General features: G+C 39.8%; 1 protein-coding gene across 1 annotated transcript in view; it reads right to left on the bottom strand.

The window, feature by feature from the left end:
* KCNH8 (potassium voltage-gated channel subfamily H member 8) overlaps positions 1-23051 on the bottom strand; it is a 354043-nt gene that overhangs the window by 56459 nt on the left and 274533 nt on the right. Inside the window, exons 8-10 of the mRNA XM_047875370.1 lie at positions 14940-15137; positions 3849-4048; positions 2717-2966 (exon numbers count right to left, since the gene is read on the bottom strand). Coding sequence (XP_047731326.1) covers positions 2717-2966; positions 3849-4048; positions 14940-15137 — 648 coding nt within the window. The remainder of the gene's footprint in view (positions 1-2716; positions 2967-3848; positions 4049-14939; positions 15138-23051) is intronic.

The raw sequence follows: 23051 nt of genomic DNA on the forward strand, positions 1-23051 counted from the left end.
AACATTGTATATTAATTCATTTTGTTGGCAGAGTGAACATGTATTAAATATCTACAGATCAAATGTGAAGCCATGTGCTTAAGTGTATCAAAGTCAGTATTGATTTTAATTGGCCCTATAAGACAATATTACCACAGGGAAAGTAAAATACTCAATCTCCACTGAAATAATGTTAATCACAGGGATAAAATATTAATAATTCGTTATCCTTGTTTGGGTTTAGTCCCAATACCACACAGGAGTATTTAGAATGGTCACATGGCAATTTGCACTTAAATCATTTTTGATGTTGTGGAAACGAATATGTGAAAATGCTAATCATGAAAATCATAATTTATGGAGGAAATCGAGGCCAAGAGCAAAAGGCAACGGATTAAATCTTTCAGCTGTGAGTAGAATGTTTTAAATAAGAAAATCCAGTTGAATTATGTATTACAAACAATGTTAATTACCTAGAAGCCATCAAATTTGTACCTATTATGTTCTAATGTTATGGCGGTTGCCTTCATATTCCATTCCTAGTATCGTTGCTAGTTACCAAATGTAAAAATTCAGCACAATTATGGGGAAAAACCACATCATATGTATTTAAACATCATGCATTATTTTGGCTTACAAGCATATGAAGCCATCTAGTTCTGGAAAATAACTATATGCCCTTCTAAAAGCAGGCTACGTCAATAGGCAGGCTACAAAACTTACATAGTCCTAAGAAAGCCCATGGAAAGGTATGTTATGATTAAAGTTAAGTTTTTGAAGCAAATTAAGAAATAATTATCAATTGTAATTTAGAACCATGAAATAATAGAATGATTGGCCTTTAACTTCACAGAGTTGAGAGGTGAGCAGGAATGTTAAGTCTCTTCTTAAAAACACACAAACACAGAAAGCCTCACTCTAACACTGATGATGAACTGGCCAAGTTGAAAATAAACCCAGTCGCTCTTCTGTCAGTACTTTTCTGTTCAGGAGAAAAACATAAGAGGGTGAGTCAGGAGTTGAGCCAAAGCTCTGAAAGGCAAGCCCTACCTTTTCCCTGGTACATGGCCGACTGAGTAAACATGAAGCAATGGGAAGCACCTGTTTATTTCACTATTCCCTAGCCTCCACTCTTCACCTTTAATTGGAGATAATCACAACAACCTAACGGGGCAGTAGGATTTAAATTGGATAATGGATATAAAACACCCGGCTCATATTAGGGAGTCTCTAAATTTTAGTTCTCCTTTCCTTTTCCAAAGTATAATCTGTCTTGAAGCTTACAAACTAGAATCCAGTGATGGCAGGCTTATAGGGATGAGATAGAAAAATAGGCATTGCTTAGACGTGGAAAAGAGCGCCGGAGATAGAGTCAAAAAACCTAGGTTAGCTTTGACTTTGGAAAAAACAGAAAACACCACTCTTATCTGTCTCTTTGTGTTAGGAAGGCTTAAGCAAGACCCGATATGTAAAAATATGTTATAAACGGTTAAGTTGTTTCTAAATCTTAGCTCTTGAATATATTAAATATAAATTAGCCCCTTTTTATGAACACAAATTCTAAACAGTGGCGTACTACATTGGTGTTCAAAATATATTTAGATCACAACCTGATACGTTCATAAGCCCCAATAAATATCTGAATAAACAAAAAACGAGTGATGTTAAAGGAAGTACACATAAAATTGTGGGTAGGAATTTTTCTATATTCACTCTACATGACACCTTTTGTCAGCTGACCTTTATATTTCAATGAACACCAATTAGGTCTTAAAAGTTGGGAGTCAGTTTTGTGGTGCAAAATCTTCACAAACTATCTTGTGAATTTTCTTTGAGGAAGTTAAAAAAAATAAAAAAGAGGCCTATGGCCACCTTGACAATATTGGGTTAGTGACTGCAGTGAGAGCTCATCTTCAGTGCATAATCACTTTTGTGTTATTTCTAGCACAGATGGAGCCATTTTCATGTTCTTCTCTGACTTTGTTCTCCACAAAAATACAAAAATGCCCCTTTAAAATTGACCAGCTATTTCACTAAGAGGCAGCAGGCATCACGACTAATAATCTGGCTTTAGGAATCAGAAAGAACTGTGTTCATTTTCTTAATGTTATTTGGGACAAATTAAGTTAACATACTATTTAGTCATTTGTAAAATGGGGTTAATATTCATTCTGCTGGATTTAAACAAATTTTTTTCATGTTTATTTATTTTGGGGAGAGAGAGCGCAAGAGAAAGTGGGCGAGGGGTAGAGAGTGAGAGAGGGAGACGAAGGATCTGAAGCGGGCTCTGCCCTGACCGCAAAGAGCCTGCTCTGGGGCTCAATCTCACTAACTGTGAGATCGTAGCCTGAGCCAAAGTCAGACACTGAAACAACTGAGCCACCCAGGTGCCAATGGATTTGTTTTCAATCCAGCAGTATGAATCCAGATAGAGAGTCAGCACGCATATGTGAGCAGAGGAGGGGCAAAGAGAGTGACGCTCCATTGACTGAGCCACCCAGGCGCCCCAATACTGCTGGATTTTTAACAAGAATGAAATGATATGTTGAATGTGGAAACTCAGTATGTGGCAGAACAATAATAATACATAGTTGGCAAATTAAATCCATTCAAATTTGCCTGATTCCATATATTCATCCAGAATTTTCTTACAATAGCAGTACCTCCCTCCCCCCTTTTTTCTTTTTAACTTATGCTCTAGGGTAAAATTTCATGAAGCTTTTCAACTCCGACGTACCAAGAATAGCCAGCACCATGCTGTCTTTAAGAACTTCCATGGAGCCTGAGCATACAAAGTAGATGGCCTGCAAAGCATCTCCTTGACGCAGCAGATACTCCCCCGGAGCACAGAAAGAGGTTTTGATGTGTAGAGACAGAGACCTGAGGCAGCCCCGGCTGGCACACTCAAAAAGGGACAACTGTAAGATCTCCTTGTTCAAATGCATAGTGATGTCAGAACGCAGCTCATCTGGAAAGTCTTTCAAAAGCTGTCAAGATGAAAGAAGAAATCAAGTTGGGGTAAGTCTAGTCTAATTGATTTACTCTGCAAGACAAGGGGGTGTTCTTCCCACTGTTTGACCAATAAGAGTATAGAAGAGGAACTATATGTATGTGATAGTCCTGGAGAGATTTTTTTTTTTTAGTGACTGTGACCCCAGTTAGGTGCTAATTAAAAATTAGCTGATAATAAGGCCGGGGAAGTAGAATACATTAATAAAAGATTCTGGAACGAAAACGTACGGCATACTGTGACATGCTTCTCACAAAGACTCCTACTCGGGACAGAAGATATGGAATTTGGACCCACTGGTGTTTCCTCTAGCATTGTGATCACACGAAGAGAAAAGAAACCAAATAATTACTTAAAAGTATGGATTACTAGCTTGATTGGGAGGGGGGCGGTTGTAGCACGTTTGTTTGATTTATAGGATACCTTTCTTACAGTGGTGGTCTGGAGTATTCCTGGGAGTCTACAGATAACACGTGTGCTAGAAGATATTTTCGGTTTTACTTTGTTGGTTTTAAAGGCACACATTAACTTGGTTAATCTCAGTTCCAAGATGACACCATTTAGTAGTCATAAGAGTTGGTTCCTCCGAAGAGGGCCAATGAGGATGAAAGTTAGGCAATCCAGTTGACCAGAATAGCAAATTAACATAAAACACTGGTCAATCCAAAGTGGCGTAATGAAAACATAAGCCAAAGCAGATGAAAGAAGATAGACCGGGTTTCACGAGGGATTAAAAAATAGGGATGAGGAAGTTGGTAGATGTGTACTTCACTTCCAAGACCTGAATTTGAGCACCTTGCTTTTACCTAAGAATATGTGCTTTCTGCCTGAAAACCTCAGCATGAGAAATGAACATTACCTCATTTGAATCTATTCCATTGTTGACTGACCAGGTTGTTTGGAAATATTCGAGCATCCTCTGCTTGAGCTGCTGGGGCAGGTGATGGACTCGTATAAAGTCCTTCAGATCCTTAGTTCTAGTGTGATAGAGGGACCATCTGGAATACATCCTCTGTATGATTGCGGTCACGTTTCCAAACACCAAGGCGTGCATCAAGGCTAGAGAAGACAACACAGCATACAGTGGGAGAGAACTATGACGGAGGGGCTCACCTGTTAAGCCTAAATTTAAGTTTATAGATCCTGAATTCAGCAGAGTATGTTTATGTGGCCATGTTGATACAGCTGTTTTGGTACAAGCGTTTTGGTACAGCCACTTCGCCATAGAGTGCATCTTAATGTAGTCACTTTGATCAGAGTTAAAATCGATCAGAATAAAAGTATCTGCCGAAAATCCTCAGTAACAGGCAAAATTGACCCACACTTAATCCGTTACCTGCCATTCTGGCCAGGACAAACTTTTATTTTGTACTTTTCGCATCTACATTTTTAACAGGTATAGTTTAATAGCCATGATAAAATAATTTTAATATAATTTCATAAAATAAACTATAAAGTTATAGTTCAGTGGTTATCATAATAACAAATACATTTTCAAAATTAGTCTAAGTGGTTAGCCCTAGTCTTTTCCCCTAAGCCATCACTTAAAATTAGTTTTATGATATTAAATATGACACATTTTTATTAATAAAGGTATGGAGAAAGTGGCTAGAAATGTAACTGAGGATTTTCTGAGCAATCTGAAGCTGAGATTAATATGGCTCCAATCGCCAACCCCACTTTGGCTCTGTGGTTACTCCGTGGTTAAATTTTAAGGGAGATATCAAAAAATCTGAGACCATTAGAGAAACAAATACATTCACAGAGGAAAACTGGTATTCTGCCTAGTGTTATGTTGCCGTCCTGAGAAGAACCAGGTGGTACATATACATAGGACTCCTGTTTTGATGAGCTTTCTCAGTCAGATTATATTTAATCCCCGATTTTTTTTTTTTAAATATGAAATTTATTCTCACCTTGGTTTCCATACAACACCCAGCGCTCATCCCAACAGGTGCCCTCCTCAATACCCATCACCCACCCTCCCCTCCCTCCCACCCCCATCAACCCTCAGTTTGTTCTCAGTTTTTAAGAGTCTCTTATGCTTTGGCTCCCTCCCTCCCTAACTTTTTATTTTTCCTTCCCCTCCCCCATGGTCTTCTGTTAAGTTTCTCAGGATCCACATAAGAGTGAAAATATATGGTATCTGTCTTTCTCTGTACGATTTATTTCACTTAGCATAACACTCTCCAGTTCCATCCACGTTGCTACAAAGGGCCATATTTCGTTCTTTCTCATTGCCACATAGTATTCCACTGTGTATATAAACCACAATTTCTTTATCCATTCATCAGTTGATGGACATTTAGGCTCTTTCCATAATTTGGCCATTGTTGAAAGTGCTGCTATAAACATTGGGGTACAAGTGCCCCTATGCATCGGCACTCCTGTATCCCTTGGGTAAATTCCTAGCAGTGCTATTGCTGGGTCATAGGGGAGATCTGTTTTTAGTTTTTTGAGGAACCTCCACACTGCTTTCCAGAGCGGCTGCCCCAGTTTGCATTCCCACCAACAGTGCAAGAGGGTTCCCGTTTCTCCACATCCTCTCCAGCACCTATAGTCTCCTGATTTGTTCATTTTAGCCACTCTGACTGGTGTGAGGTGATATCTCAGTGTGGTTTTGTTAATCCCCAATTTCTTACTGAACCGTCCCCTTTCTGAAACCACCACCCGATTATAATAAGATAGAAAACTTTGTTCACACGAATTCAAGAGTTGGTGGGGATTGGAGATGGTTCTTCTACCAGAAAAAAAGGGATTTCTAGGAGTTGCCCAGTGTAGGGAGTGGTCAGGAATCTTAAAATCAGAAAATTCAGGACAGGAATTTGCACTAAATAGTCATCAGCCAAACAGAACTGGAATGGCCCCTGCAGATGCCATCAGATAGTCCAAGAAGGTCTTCGACCCACCTGGGGCTGTGACATTGGAAGACGTGAGGGCTGGGTATATTACATTTATGGGCAGATCAAGTCTCAGATATTCAGATTTCAGCCCAGCAGTTTTTGGTTAAAAAAATAAAAAGACTACAAGTCTAGTAGTTTGTCTATTAGGAGCTCTCGAAGTGTCCCTGTACCAAAATCTCAATGTCCAAGGAGCTCTGTTAAAGTTTCTTACATCAAAATGGATACATTTATGCAAAAACACCAACATGTTACTGCATCTATCTTCCTGAATCTCCATCCTATTTCAGGATAGCCCCAAATAAAATTCTTTCCTCTACATTTGTCAGAAATTATGGATCACTGGCATACTAATTTCGATCCAATCTAACACTGGAATTAAAATTCTTTTAGGTTATATATCATCATTTCTCTATGAAAGATAGGATCACCATGCCTATAAAGACAGCTGGGAATAATAAGGAAACACTCAATATTTTGGAAAAGTTACTAGAATAGGGTTAAACTTAGGGTCTACATACAGGAGGAATATAATGTTGCAGAGAGAATATGGACTTCAGAATCAAACACATCGGGATATGAAACCTGACTTTGGCACTTCCTAATTGTGAACTTGGGAAGATACATAATTCCCATATGTGGATGCAGTTCCCTTATATATAAATGGGTATAGTTGTCCCTTATTCATAGGGCTTTTTTGAGATTTAAAGAGTTAATATATATATTATATAAATATAAATATGACATTTATTATTATTTAAATATAAAATTATATTAAATATAAATCTATATTTTTTAAAGTGCCTAATATTTTGTGTGAAAAACGGGTGCTCAATTTATGTTCATTTCCCCCATGATAGTGAAAAGCATAATCATGAATTTTCAACACGCTCCGTGGCGTAAAATATGGGGGGAAAGACTCAGGCAAGGTTTTCCAGCAACCTCGTAAATATTTAAGAGTGGTTGTTAGTGGGAATGACTTCTTGATGAAAGAAATTCAAGAAATATTTAGTAAGTTCCTGCTCCATACAAATGTAGGCAAGTGTATATTCTCCCCAAGTTTTCAAAAATGAAACGTTTTCCAACAGGTCAAAACTATCCTAAGAAAAATGTGCATTACCTAATAACTTACTGTTGAATGGCTCTTGGTAAATTCCAAATTGAGATCCGTTCTTCTGTAGGAGCACAGTGGCTCTGAGGTCAAATATTTTGTTTGGAAGAAGAGCCCTCTATTTATGAAAAACACTCAGCAAAGAAGAGAAGCGATTCTGCTCCAAGTCAAAGAAATTAAACACCAATTTCAGGCTCAGTTAATATACTTATGGGCTCGGTGTGTGGAAGGCCCTACCGTCTGTAAAAGTATGTAATGGTCTTTCATCGAGATTAAACTGAGTACTGAGAACAATTCTATTTCATTTATTTTCACACTGCCTTCCTTAATTATGTGTATGATTTTAACTTTGCTTTGCTTAATTATAATGTGTGTAGAGCACTTAAAGTAAGAGAAGTGATATGTTCAGACCGTTTAGCATCCTGATTGTACATCATCAATAAAATGAATTACTGGATTAATTGTAGCATTCTCAGTGTTGTTGGAAAGTCCCAGTCTATATCCGAGTCACCATAATTTCAAAGTCTCATTTCAGCATAGGCAAATACTTCTAATTTAAGTAGTTAAAAAAATAAACCCCCAACTTCCATAATTTTCCAGTTTCCAAAGGTATTTTGCCTCTCTGTCACCGGTTATCATTTTCACACCGGTGAAGCATATATATAACTATCAGGCCGAATCATTCCGTCTGCTATGAAAGTTTGACTCAAAAATGGCAATATCCAGGTCAGTTTGGAAGTTATCATTCACTTTTCCTTTTACTCCTAGCAAATCTGACGTATATAATTCTTAAAGTAGCATGCTGGGGCTGCTGCTGAGTGTGTGGGAGGCTCTTTTGCTTTGTGTAGGCATTTTGTATAGAATGCATTTTGTAAAATCTCGCCTTAATATCAGGTCTTGGAGGAAGCTCGATAATTGGGATCTCAGAAGAAAGTAAACAGACCTTCGGTGAAAGAGTCCTCCGAAAGGGCTGCCTGGCTTTCTCTCTCTTCGTCTCCTTTTTCTTCCTTATTCTTCTCCTTTCCCTTCCCCCTTTTCTTCCCTTCCCCTCCCATCCCCTTCCTTCTTTTTTTTCTCGCTCCCTACTTCTTTCTCTGGATTTTGGGCAACATTGCTCTCCTGAGGTATACCATCGTTGCTGAGTTCTTTAGCCAACCACTTCGCGTTGCCTTCAGAGTCTACAGAGGGACTGTTTGCTCCTGATATAAAAGGAGACCAGAGCTCAGGCTCTGGGTAATCTTAGCTGTCCTCCTCCTCTCTCCCACCTACTCACTGACCTGGAATTTTCCACTCCTGTCAGAGTACACTGGGTTGTGGATGGCAGATGGCAGAGAAAACAGAGTGAGAACAATTTCCTAAATGACAAATTCAAATGGCAGTGTAGACGTCTTTAAAAAAGCCTGAATTTGTGAACACCATAGCCCATATGGGTCCAATAAAATTATGTCAGGAGAATATATATATAGGATGAGAGGACCCAAGGAAAGCCTTAACTGTTACGAATTTCACTTTACCTTTTTCGGGACAACGACGCCTCATTTAAACCGGACATGTCCTCAGTGGTGAGTCACCTTTGCTAGGAAGCTTTATCTAACCTCTGAGCTTGAGCCGATGGGCCCATCAATTGGAACCTATTCGTTAGGTGACTACTGGACAGCCATTACCAAGTGTGATAGAAGAACTTTTAAAGTGTGGGAACATGTTCTAATATATTTTGTTTGGTGGCAAACACAATATGCAGAATTGATAGAAATGTTGCCAAAAAGAGGGCTATATATATGTAAAAAGACTGCAAAGACTGTCTTTTGGCGATGGGATTTTATGTAATTCTAATTTTTCCGTGGATTTTTCAGTCTTTTCTAAATGTACATTATAATAGGAAAAATTAAAGTGGGAAAAGAAAGAACATCATCTGCCCAAGTTCCTATTTCCATTACTAAACTGTGAACTCCTCGAAGGAAAGTATCATGACTTAGTCATTTTTGTTTCGCCAGCATATAGCACAGTGCCTGGCATAACTTAAGTGTGCCATAAATATTTATGGCACTGAAATGAACCTCTGGTCGTTTGATACTTTCTGTAAAAAGTTTTGTAATCATAAGCAATTAGCTTAGAAAATGAACTCTGAAGCATTTAGCCCCAAACCATCCCTTCACCCCCACCCCACGCCCCAAAGGGAATCTTTTAAAATTATTTATTTTAGGTCTCGTGATTTTTACCAGTATTTTAGACAACAAAATTTTACTTCTATTGCTTGGCTCATCATGTTGAGATAAGACCTAAAAACAACCTGCCATGGAAGGTGAGAACTCAGCTCACTGCTACCTACCTTCCCATCCCACACTTGGTGGTTATTATTTTTAGCTCATGTATTATAATTTTACAAGGCAAAATTAATATCAATGACACATCAAGAAAATTACACAAATATTTAATGTACAGCTCACTATACTGAACCACCCCCCAGATGAATATATAGGATGTTATCAGCACCCCAGGCCTCCCTTGTGTCCCCTTCACAGACACTAACCAGCCTCATTACCACAGGTAACCACAGTTGTGAATTCTATTGTAATCTATAAGCTTTGCTTAGTTTTCATTTCTCTCTTTTTTTTTAATTTTTTAACGTTTATTTATTTTTGAGAGACAGAAAGAGACAGAGAACGAGCAGGGGAGGAACAGAGAGAGAGGTAGACACAGAATCTGAAGCAGGCTCCAGTCTCTGAGCAGTCATTATAGAGCCCAATGCGGAGCTTGAACCCACGAATCCTGAGATCATGATCTGAGCCGAAGTCAGTTGCTTAACCGACTGAGCCACCCAGGCGCCCCTCTCTCTTTTTTTAGGTTTATTTATTTATTTCATGTGTGTGAGAGAGAGTGCACGCTCACACTGTCAGCGTGAGCGAGATCAGGGGCTCAATCTCACGAACTGAGAGATCATGACCTGAGCCAAAATCAAGAATCGGACTCTTAGCTGACTGAGCCACCCCGGAGCCCCATGTTGTCATTGTTTTTAAGTATCTCGTTCTGGCGAATATAAATGCTATCTAATCTTGATCTTAATTTACAAGGCTTTGATAAATGACGTTGAACACCTTTTATATATTTTTATTGTCTATTTGGCATGGGAATCTGTTTGTGAAGTACTTCTTTTTTTATTTTTTAATTTTTAATTTTTTTAACGTTTATTTTTGAGACAGAGAGAGACAGAGCATGAATGGGGGGAGGGTCAGAGAGAGAGGGAGACACAGAATCAGAAGCAGGCTCCAGGTTCTGAGCTGTCAGCACAGAGCCTGACGTGGGGCTCGAACTCACGGACCGCGAGATCACGACCTGAGCCAAAGTTGGACGCTTAACCGACTGAGCCACCCAGGCGCCCCTGTGAAGTACTTCTTAAAGGTTTTATGCCTTTTTGGGTTGCCTTCTCATACTGGTTTGTAGACAGTCTATATATATAATAGGTACGAGCCTTTTATCAGATACGTGTTTGCAAATACTTTCTCCTATCCTATGGATTGCCTCTTCACACTCTTAAATAATGTCTTGGAAAACACAAATTCTGTAGTTCAATTTACCCATTTTTTTCTTTATGGTTAGGGCTCCCGCGGGAATTAATTTTAATGCAGTTTTAAGAGGAGTCCAGGTTGTTTTTCAACATGCAGATACACATTTGACCCTGCAACATGTGTTGAAAGAATCATTTCGCCTTCGCACGGCATGTCCCCTGTGTCATAGAATGTCCATACGAGTGTGGTCCTATTTCTGTCCTCTTCCATTCCACTGACCTATTTGTTCCTGGGCTAACATGTGCTTTCTTAATTGTTGGAACGTTACAGTACATCTTGATAACTGTCGCACAAATCTTCCAATTTTGTTCTTCTTTACAATTGCTTTGGCTAGTTTTAGCTCTGCATTTCCACTAACCCGTAGAAAGAGCTTGTCATTTTTCAAACACACACACACATATCCACCAACACACGCGGACACACATCTACTAGAATTTTCGCTGGCATTGCACTGAATCCTTAGATTAATTTGGGTAAAACTGGCATCTTTATAATATTGAGTCTTAAAACCATCATCATTGTATATCCTTCTGTTCCTCCCCTTGTAAATTTTCTCACTAATGCTTTGTAGTTTTCTGTATAGTAGAGTTACACATTTTAAGAGAGATTTTCCTACATATTTGATACTTTTATAATCATTTTTTAAATGTTTATTTATTTTTGAGAGAGAGAGAGAGAGAGAGAGAGAGTAAGTGGGAGGGCAATACAGAATCGGAAGCAGGTTCCAGGCTCTGAGCTGTCAGCACAGAGCCCGATGCGGGGCTTGAACTCACAGACCGCAAGAACATGACCTGAGCCAGTCAGGCGCTTTACTGACTAAGCCACCCAGGCGCCCCTGTAATCATTTCTTACATTTAATTTTCTAGTTGTTTGGCACTAGCGTATAGAAATACTATTAATTTTTGCATATTGAACTTGTACCCATCAGCCTTACGACATTCACTTATTAACTGTAATAGTTGTTTGAAGCTTCTAAGGTTACTTTTGTTTTGGGTGTTCTCAAAATTCTCAAATCTCAAGATTGTCCGCATATGTTTTTTTTCCTTTTCTCATTAGTATTGCTGGACGTCTTTGATAGTTTTTAATCGTCTTCCCATAAATCAGTGGTTAGCACACACTGTAATTACTGATGCTCACACGGAAGCTTCCCCTTCCTTCCTCCTCCTCCTCACTCAGCCAGTGAATGTCTCTGCCCTAGACATTTATCTGGGGTTTGGGCAGTCACCTGCAACATTTAAGATTGCTGCCGCCTGCTTTTGTAGTAAATATTGCATCCCTGTCATTAGTAATGTCATCAGCCTTGGGTGGAGATTCCTAATAAGATGCCTCAGACTTGATTCCTTAGGAATATATACCTAAAATTAAAAAAAAATAAATTATTTCTGAATATTTGTAGAAATCATGTGAATAAAATCAACTCATAGGATATAATAACATGGATATTGTGTAAGAAGTTTGCTAGGTCTCAGTGAATCCTGGCAACAGACTCACTAAAACTCCACTTCTTTATGTCTAAATTAAGGTGTTAGTAACTTCTATCTCATGGTGTTAGGAGAATTAAATGAGCAACATGTTGGGGCGCCTGGGTGGCTCAGTCGGTTGAGCGTCCGACTTCAGCTCAGGTCACGATTTCGCGGTCCGTGAATTCGAGCCCCGCGTCAGGCTCTGGGCTGATGGCTCAGAGCCTGGAGCCTGCTTCTGATTCTGTGTCTCCCTCTCTCTCTGCCCCTCCCCCGTTCATGCTCTCTCTCTGTCTCAAAAATAAATAAATGTTAAAAAAAAATTAAATAAATGAGCAACATGTTCCATATTATGAGCTCTTATGATTAGCTCTCAAGGTCATACCAATAGTTAGTTAAATAGAAAATACTAAAATGCAGACATCCTTTCTTCTAGCCTAAGGTAATTGTCACAGTAATACAGAATTGTTTCCCACAAACACAAATTTGGGAAGCTTTAACTAATAAATTCAAGTTACTTAGATGCCGTCTGCCATTCAACAGCAGTGGTTTCCCAAGTGCTGTCCAAGTCACCCAAATGCTTTAAAGCCACTGACAAATGAGCACCGGTTTTGCACCAGGATGATGTGATCAATGAGCATTTAACAAGTGACAAAGTAACATCATCTGATTACTTCCCATATCTTTTGGCCCTGTGACCAGCATTGCTTTCTACTTGCAGGGAATAATTTATGCCATTTCTGATTCAGGACCACTCACAATATTTTATGTGGATCAATAGAGAATAAAAGCTCAATTATCTACGCAGATTCTTCAAACGTCAAATCAGTAGGTTAATCCTTGAACATTTGAGCATTTCCCCACCTTTCCATCAGGAGTAGAAGAAATACGGGCAAATATTAAATAAGTATAAGCTGTGTATATTGGCAAAATGCCTGTAACTTTGCTAAGCTGAGAGATGGGCAATCAAGGAGACTCACAATTATAGAAGTCATAATACTGGGTATAAAACAGCCACCACGGCGTCTGGCACATTGTAGCTCTTCGGGAAATGAGAATTCCTGTTCTCTGCTCCCTAGGCTGTTGCTGCTGTACATCAGCCAAGACTGTTAGAATTGCTGCAGTCCCAGGATGCCCCTTCAGCAGCTCTGTCACCAGCACAGCCTTTCCAAGAAATTCTCCCGAACCCTGGCCCTGGTTTTCTCACTGCTTCGGAACTTCCTAACGGATTCGGCACTGAGAGCTTTACTGCCTGGTATTAGTACAGCTCTTTCCACATCTTTCAGCCTATCTCTTCCAGACTGGATCATAAGTTCCTTGAGGGAAGGCTTGGCTTTATACTTTGATTTCGCCATAAGCCGGATGAGTCATTTCTTAAAGCCCCGCACAGCCATTTGACATCTCCCATGCAAGGAACCTGTTAGGAACCATCCTCTATTATAAGGCTCAAAAATGCTAAGGGATAGCTGGGATTAAGGCCATTAAAAGAACATGGTAAAATAGGCTTTTGGGGAGAACTGTGATGGGGCAGAAAATACTGATAGAACCCTGCTTTAAGAATTCCAGTCTAAGAAGAATGTTTACTCCATCCAGGTAAATATCCACATCTCCTACGACTCCATGAGAGAAGTCTTGTGATTTGGTAAGTTTCCAAATATGTATTTATATACGGAAGTAAACATTTATCTGGGTTCAAACCTTGCCTCTTTTCCTTACTGATTGTATGGCATTGGGAAATTTACTTTATTTCTCCAAGCTTTAGACATATCATCTGAAAACTGGATAATAACAGTGTTGATCCTGTATCAGGCGGTTTAGAAAAGGGAAATGAACCTAAATATTTCAACAGGAAACTCACCGTAGAGAACTGGTTTTCCTGGGGCTAGAGAGCTAAACGAGCAAAAAGAGATTATAGCTGTAACGTGGCTATAATAACTGCAGGAAGGAGCTTCTGTCCTTGGAGATGGAAAAACAAAAGGAAGAAGGGGGCTTAGCAGAACACGAAGGCCCAAAAGAGGAGCGGTGAGGAGCCGTAAGACACGAAGGCCCGACTTTGGATGTGGGGGCGCTCCCAACTGATGCCGGAATCTCCAAGAAGATACAATGGGTCTGGTTCTGGGAGTGCCTGAGGAGGCTGAACACGAGGACCACTTCTGCAGCTTGAGGTACATCATACGCCTGAGAAGCAAGCAGTCCCCTCTCTCCACCTCCTGCTTTCCAGTCTCCCTCTGGCGCCCCTACCGGCAGGCGCAACTGAAGTCGGCTGGCAAAGAAAAGTGAGGTTTGCAGCATCCAAACTCCAGCGTGACAAAGCATAACACGGAAGGCGGGTTTGGAGCTCAGGGACAATAGTATAATAATTTGTCTGTTTGTTAAATGGGACAGGAATCGTGCCCAACCTATAGACAATGACTCAGGATGTTGTACTGAAACATTTAGCACAGAAAATGGAATATGAAAACAAGTTTAAAATGTTAAATATTTATTATTTATTGGGTGTGTTTCTTTGTTTTTGTTTTTATTTTTAACTAAGTGATCTAGCAAGCATCCTTAATTCACCATATTAGTATTAATAAAATTTGATAACACTGTGTTCGAGACTGTCAAATGGGGTTTCAAACATCCACCTGCAATTCAAACTCCTATAATTTACATAAAAACAAAGTTCCTGCCCTTTCAAAATCGGTCATCAGGTAAACGGTTACTTCTTCATCTGTCCAGAAAATGGAATTCTTTGACATCACAGACTTTCATTGCTAATCTCTATGTATATTAAAGTGTTTGTCACCAATTTTCTAATTAGCGCTTTTTGACTCTTCCCATTTAAATGCGTTTTAGGACAGAACAAACGTAACAGAAATCCTGTAGCAGATATTCGTTCCCTGTCTTGCTATGAAGAAGAGTTTCCCTTACCGCCGATCAGCATGGTGCAGATGGAGAAGATCTTTTCCGCATCTGTATTAGCAGAGACATTCCCAAACCCAACACTGGTGAGGCTGCTGAGAGTGAAGTACAGAGCGGCAATATAGGCACTTCGGATGGACGGGCCCCCCAAGGTATTGTTGCCGTAGTATGGAGACTCTAGTCTCTTTCCCAACTCATGGAGCCAACCTGCAATGGAAGAAAGAATGAGAACTTAAAGCCACAGAGTAGAGTCCCAGGATTAGCACCTGGGGGAGGGAGGGAATGACAAATGAACATTGAGGGACATACTGATTTGTTCAGGAAAAAGAAGAAAGAAAAATTAAAAGCGAGTTCAAGGCAAGAAATAAGATTCCATTGCTACGAAAGCAAAAATATCACTTTTATGCAAGCTGTTCTATATAAGACACACAGCAGAGAAGGGTGCATCCGAGAGCAGATGGGTGGTCAAAGCTAAACAGGTTACCCTCATGCAGGAGACTCTACCCACAGACACGGAAACTGGGATTGTTACGGTCGGTAACAGTGTGGTGTATTTCTCTAGTGGTTAAGCTCCTTTCCTCCTTCCTCAATTGGAGTTTCAAGAGACAAATGGGCTTAATAGGTATTTTTAAACCCTACGTAATGATACATAGCAACAACCACAAGGAGCTAGACTTCACATAGACGAGATGGGCTTCACATAGACGAGATGTCCATCCAGCACAACCTTGCCCCATTTTATCCACTTGGGCTGACATCTAGTTGGCTTAGGAGTCTCAGCTCATGCTACCTCCTCAGGAAACCTCCTCTGCAGCCCCATCCTGCCATGTGGGGGTGGAGGGGGAAAACCGCACAACTAAGAGGTACCTGTAATAGAACTGGATGTCCCCCGCAGCTGTTTTATAATACTGCTCTATACGTGTGCCCAAACTGATCAAATTAAGAGCTTTAAGTACATGCAGTTTATAGTATGTCAACTATGCTGTCATAAAGCTGTAAAAAAAGCTACATTAATAAAGATGAGAAATAGCAAGCATGACATTGACGATAATAGAATGGGAACAACACAAAGACCACGTTAAAATCCTTCATTGGAAACATTTATCCTTTAAGATTTTGTATTTCAAAATTCTCTCTTTTTCTTTCTTTGTATGCGACTATGTTACAAACCACTGTGACAATTAAGCTGAACTCATAAGGTTCATAAGACTTTTGTTAAGAGATGTTATTCACTGACCGCTACTTTCTTGTAAACGCTTCATTTAATGGCTGCCCAAGAAGGGATGAGAGTCATCACACTTTTTAAGTAGTAATAATGCTGTCATTATCAACCAAAGTTATAGGTTATGGAACTGTGCTAGGTAATTAAAATGCATATTTTAAACAACTGGGAATTCCTTGAGACCAAGGAGAATTGTTTTGTGGCAAGTATTATATCTTATTCATCCTGTGTCTTCAGAAAAGTGTTTCTTAACCTTTAGCTTGCCTCAGAAATATCTAGAGGGCTTGTTAAACAGCGATAGCAAGTCCTATCCCTGAAAGTTTTTTAAAACTGCTGTGCCCTCTGCCACCTCCACTAACCGCATCAAAGTTTCTGTTGCCAAGACCAGGTACTGGTATTTTTTAAAAGTTCCCAGTAGAATCTAATGTGAAGATAGAACTTAGAACCGCTATTCCAGATCTTAGCAAAGCACTAACAATAGTCAAGTTTAATAAATGCTATTTTAAAAAGTGAATGAATTAATGAATGTATCAATTGTTCTTACACTCTATCGTAGTATGAGATAATATGACAGCCTTGAGACGATAACACAACATATGTGCATTTGTAAATTTGTACTAGGATAAGAACATATGTTTGGACAATAGAGAATAATAATGAAACGTAAGTTACATGCTATAAAAGGTGATGCTGTCAGTAAGTTATGACCAGGTACTCTGTCTGGAAAGGCTTTGCGAAGGAAATACGCTCTAGTGATGGGGTTCAGGGCAGGCTGGCACACAGGAATGTGCCACTTGGGCATGGGAATTAGTTGAGCTGAAGGCAATCAGGGCCTGACGGACTCAAAAGAAGCTTTTTACTCCCCCCTCAACAGCCTAAAAGAATTTAGATAGGGGGCCTGTACCAAGAAGAGAGCTATTACCAGGGATAACTTTTTACATCAGAAAGATTTATCTTCATGGCATGGCAAACAGTTGTTTACTGAACATTTGCTCTTCTCATCTTCCAACGAACAGTCTTTCTTCCCTTTGAAGCCCCCTTGGCCTTAGCTCAGGATGGCCTCGAAGCCTCAATTGCCTGACTGTCTTTGACCCTCTCATGTCTACGTGAAACTCCTACAGGCACTACATTAAATTTGTTTTTCTTCGGTTTTACTGTGTCACATCAGTATAATTATTAGGGCAGCCAAAGAACCTAAAAAAGAAGAGAAAAATAACGTTCCTCCCCAACACTAGATTCAACACAGATTTAAATGTGGGCTCCTCCATTTATAGGCTGTAACAACGACTAACTTCTCTGAGCTCCACTTTTCTCACTTGGAAAAACAGGGATACTATCTAAGTTGTGGAGCTGTGATGGATTAAAGGAGGTGCCACATATGAAAATGCCAACCATTGTTACTGGCTGAGGTTTAGTGTATCTCTTTTCTCTCTCTTGCTTCCCTTACTTTCATGGGAACAAGAAAGCACAGAAGTCCAGGAAGGTAAGAGAAAATAAGAGCCCAGCACTGATGATGGGAGAGGAAGGTGGTGACTCCATGTAAAAACTACTGTAGGGATTAGCATTTCCTAACTAATAGAAATAAGAGGGAGAAAATCCAGATGACAGCAGCTCTTAAAACTGGGGAAGTTATGGGGTGCCTGGGTGGCTCAGTCGGTTAAGTGCCCAGCTCTTGGTTTTGGCTCAGGCCATGATCACATGGTTTCAGTTTGGCCGCAGGTTGGGCTCTGCCCTAGCAGCGTGGAACGTGCTTGGGATTCTCTCTCCCTCTCGCTCTGCCCCTTCCCAGCTCATGCTGTCTCTCTCAAATAAATAAATAAACGTAAAAAAAATGGCGGAGTTATATGCCCATTTGTGAATCTGAAGAAAGACGCGATTCTTTGGCCAGAACAAAGTACATGTGGAGACTGTGGGCCGCTCTGTACTCATTTTGTCATTTCATGGCTTCCTGAAGCCCTTTCATACATATCAGATTAAAAAAATCTGTTCTAGAATTTTAAGCGAGGGGGAGGATGAAGTGATCAAGGGTGATTTGATAGAACGTAGCTTAATCTTGAATGGAAAAAGATTTAGAAATAACGGCAACTTATCCAAGATTAATTGATGAGATATCACAAAACCAAATCACATGTGCATTTAAAAAATATTACTGGTATATTTATATGCACCGTAGGAAGAGAGTGCAGACACAAAGGCATAATCAGGAAGCAGAGAGAACATCTGAATTTATTGTCATATTCAGGATGTCGATTTCTGCAGGATAGTGCCCCCATAGGCATTTGATCCAGACACCGTCAAATATGGAGAACCACAGGATGCTGAATGGCTGGTGGGCTTGGTATTTCTCAAGTGTCTTCCCATTTGTGCTCTAAAAGGGATGCTGTATTATTTCTTCTGGACAAAGAACTGATTAGAGGGGCTTGTCCTTTTGTTCCTTATTGGTCATTCCTGCTAATTACTGGGAAGCTGAAAACTGTCCTCTTACCCAGAGAGTAAATATTGCATGACCTAATTTCTGTTTTAGCTGATGCAGAGAGGAAGAGAAAAACCCAGAAACAACTGAGCTACTTACTACTTCCTCTTGCCTGAATCAGCTGCACCATCAGACCATGAAGAAACAACTGGACCCACCTATTGATCTTCAATTAAGGTATTCATTACCTTACGGAACCCAGTTTTCTCACTTAAAAAAAAAAAAAGCAAACAAACCCAGTCAATATATTTGGTTGAACTTCTTAATTGGAACAAAAGTGAAATCCTGAAGAATTCTCTGAAGCAAATCAGTTTTCATATAGATTGATTTCTGTAATCAAATAAGATGAAAGTTTGTATCAGGACATACAGATTATATTAGATTATATCCTCATCCAGGGCCTGTTCATTTACAATGTGTGAAGCTATCTCAGAAGTGATTCAGGGTGCAAAACACAGAGGAACAACAGACCTACTTTTGTTGATATCTCTTTTCCGTCTAGCCAACTGTTCTGTCTATTTTCAGAAACATCTTGTTTTTTAAGAAAGGTTGCTACTAAACTGTGTTACAGCTGACGGAGCAAAAGCAATAATGATGATGACAAAACCTGGTAACACGCAAAGGAGGTAACACCCACAAATCCTGGGATTGGCTCTGTGGGCTAAATAAAACTTTTTCACAGAACAGCTCGTCCAAAATGAGAGCACATGTTCACTGTAACAAGACAACATGTCACTGTACTGTATAGAAGAAACAGTTTAACCAATTTGGAAGCCAATCTTTTTTTATGCTGAAGAAACTCATCTCTAAAGGAAGGGATGTCCTAGAACAGTCTGTCTGCTTCTGCTCATTTTTTTCCCCTAAGGAACATTTTGAGGAAAAACACATACACAACATAAAGTAGAATCTAAATATACTAATACATTGCAATTTGATAAAGACAAAAGATATCATAAAATAATCCTATCATTACTAAAATTGATTAGATAAATAAAAGAGTAGGTTTATGAAAGATAAATTTTAAGATAGAATGACTCCTTTTTTTGAGAGAGAGAGAGAGAGAGAGAGAGAGAGGTGAGTGGTGGAGGGGCAGAGAGCACAGAGCCTGGTGCAGGACTGATCTCACCACAGTGAGATCATAACCTGAGCCAGAATCCAGAGTTGGAAGCTTCACCAACTGAGCCACCCAGGGGCCTCAAGATAGAATGACTCTTAATGACCACGCCCAGAAGAGCATGGAACTTAGCACAATTCAATCCATATATTTTTCATTGCATACTTACCATGGGCCCAGTATTTTGCTTAATTACACACTTCTAACACTGAATGGGAATTTCTAATTAGTTTGCTCCTTAGGCTCCCTACAATAATTTACTTACTTTTACTATGCATATTGTGTGCAGATTTTATACAAGTGTGACCTGCTTTATACAACATATGCAGTCTTAAAAAGTTTAGTTTAGATTAGCATTTGGTAAGTGAGCAGATAGTTCAGATTTAATAAAAGGAATGGGAGCATGTTATTTAAGGAAAGCCTATGGTGAATTTCTTTGGTCGCATAAAATATCTTAGTAATATGCAAAAGTATCCGGTAAAATATAAACTTATTAAATCATATTTATATGTGTGTGTTAAGATGTGTTTGTATAGACAGAGAAAAGAGAGAGAGGATTAGCACATGCATAATCACACCTATAATCCCAAATGGTGTTTTACTTAATTTGGAACGCATGAACCATGTTGCATTAGGGTGTGGCGAGAAGCAAGAAGGGAAGCCATGCCAGGGTTTTCTTGTTACTAGGTTTGCACACGCTTTACATTTTACCTAGGGCTTCCTGGGCTCCAGACACTCCAGTAAGGCAGTCCATCTCCCGTCTCACAGGCACTAATTGTATGGAATAGGTACGCTTATCATCCACATTTTGATCCATTATTTCATTAATCATTATAACCATTTAGAAATCATCATCCTCATTTTAAAGACGAGAAAACTAAGGCTCCGAATGATTAAATAGCTTGCTCAGTATGGCAGTATCAGGGTTAGAATCCAGATCTGTGTGCTGTCAGAGCCCAGGTTCTTGACCACTATGTACAGTGGTCACGTAATATACATATACCCACGTAATATACATATAAGCCCAAGAATACTACTGTTGTAGTGTGGCTGAATGTCTTTAAAAGCGAGATGCCATTTGTTATTATGGTGTACATACGTGGCAAGAAAGAAGTAGTCTTAGTTAGGCCTCCCCAGAAGCAGACCCTGAGGCATGGCTTTAACTATAAGTCATTTATTTAGGTGTTAGGTCCAGCACATATATTTAGGAGACAGTAGGGAAGGGACACAGGGAGTGGAGGAAGCCAATGAAGCATGCCCAATCAAGCAAGCTATCACTATAGGCAACTGGAGCTGAAGCCCACTGGGGAACCCCGGGGAGGAGTGTAGAACACATCCCCTGTCAGAGCAGGGGAGTATTAACCATCATTGATTGAGGGTGGCTCTAAGGGAGCATGACTTCCCCACCGTGGCCATGACTGTAGCAAAGGAGGCTTCTACATCTCAAGACAGTGCCTCAGGCATAGATATAGATCCTAAGGATAGGAGTCATACAGAGTGAGGGGGCACGGTGGAGTACCAACAACATTTGCGACAGCAGCCAACACTTACTAAATGCCAAGTATTTTGCTAGGCTTTCACATAACACTATTTTCATACAACTATCACAACTACTCTGCCTTTTTTTTTTTTCTTAAACTGATAGAGTCCAACAGAGAAGGTCAGAAGTTTTCTCCTGTCTTTAGGGACTTTTAGAACTGAGAGGTAAATCCATGCCTTTTTAACTAAACATCCATCATCCTTCCCCTATAGTACACTGCTTATAAAGAAGTAATCATTTTAAATGATCTTTTTAATTGCACTTGTTGAAACCGTTATTAAATAAGTTTGCATTTCCAGCGGCCTCTTTTGCTTAGCGTGGGGGATTGTGTCCCAAAGGTACACATCATATCAGAGAAAATAGAGGAATTATCCAAACATAATCCACAATGTAGACATGGGATGACATGGTATTTAGAACCTGAATATTACTTCAACAGGGATCAAGAGGTTTCTAATGTAAATTCCAAGCATAGAAAATACTATGGTTAACATTGGCTTCCCCTCCCTCCATACTTAATCCTTTTGGACTTCATTCAGCTGAGAGGTAGAAAAACACTGCGAGTCCTAAGGTGGGAGGTGTCTGGCTGGGAGAGGCAAAACAGTGGGAGATGATGATTGTGGGGCACAGCCTGAGAACTTCTCTGGTTGCTTAGCCTCTCCCCAGGGGCTAATGTGTGGGTCTGCCCAGCTGCAGGGGTGATTGAGAGATATCAAAAAGGGTGTCAGAAGTCTGAGTGCCTTACATGTGTCTATGTGGGTTTGTGGGGGTGGTGATGGTGTGGCAACAGAAAGACAAAGATTTGTGTGAGGTATTGTATTTACTGTTATACACTCAAAAAGAGTTGTTTGTCCGAAACAGAATATCACAAAAAAAACCTTGAGATTTCATCTCCATTGTCTCTCTCTCTCTCTCTCTCTCTCTCTTTATTTATTTATTTTGAGAGACACAGAGAGTGGAGGTGGGCGAGGGACAGAGAGTGAATCCCAAGCAGGCTCCTCATGCACAGACTGATGTGGGGCTCGAACACAGGAAATCGTGGGATCATGACCTAGGCCAAAATCAAGAGTCGATCACTCAACCAAATGAGCCACCCAGGCGTCCCTTCACTATCTCTTAAAATATGTACATATTTATCTCCATTCCTTAAGGTTCCACTAGGGCCTGCCACTACAGTTTTCTGTTTTGTTTGTTTTTTGATTTAAACAAACTTTTTATTTTGGGATAATTTCGACTAATACCAAAGTTGCAAAGAGTACAAACAATCCCCTTTGTATCCTTCACCCAGCTTCTCCTAATGTTAGCATCTTAATGTTTACCAAACTATGAAATTAGCATTGGCACATTACTACTAACTAAACTATGGACTTTCTATATTTTAATGTAAGAATACAGTTAAGGAGGAGTTCAGAGACTTAGATTCCAGAACTCACTCTCTACCTTCCACTCCATCCCCATATTTCAGGGTGTGACTGTGGATAAGACTAGAAAGGCACCAGGCTACAGTGGTATTTGATATTGATTGATTTGTTGATTCCACTAAGGAAAAGGCCATCAGTAAATTTGGGGTCTTGTCCGAATTTGACCAGGAACTCCATTACTTGGAGTTTCCACAGATCTCACATTTTGGTTCTCATAAACTAAGAGGTGTCTTACATTTCTGAAATGGTGTAACCTACTTTTGAGGTGAAAGTCGGAAGCAAAAAAGATTAATCATAAAAGAGTGGAGATTGGACCTAGAGTCAGGAAATGGAGGTCGTAATCTTGGCCTT

This window comes from Prionailurus viverrinus, chromosome C2, assembly GCF_022837055.1.
Source record: "Prionailurus viverrinus isolate Anna chromosome C2, UM_Priviv_1.0, whole genome shotgun sequence".
Taxonomy (NCBI): domain Eukaryota; kingdom Metazoa; phylum Chordata; class Mammalia; order Carnivora; family Felidae; genus Prionailurus; species Prionailurus viverrinus.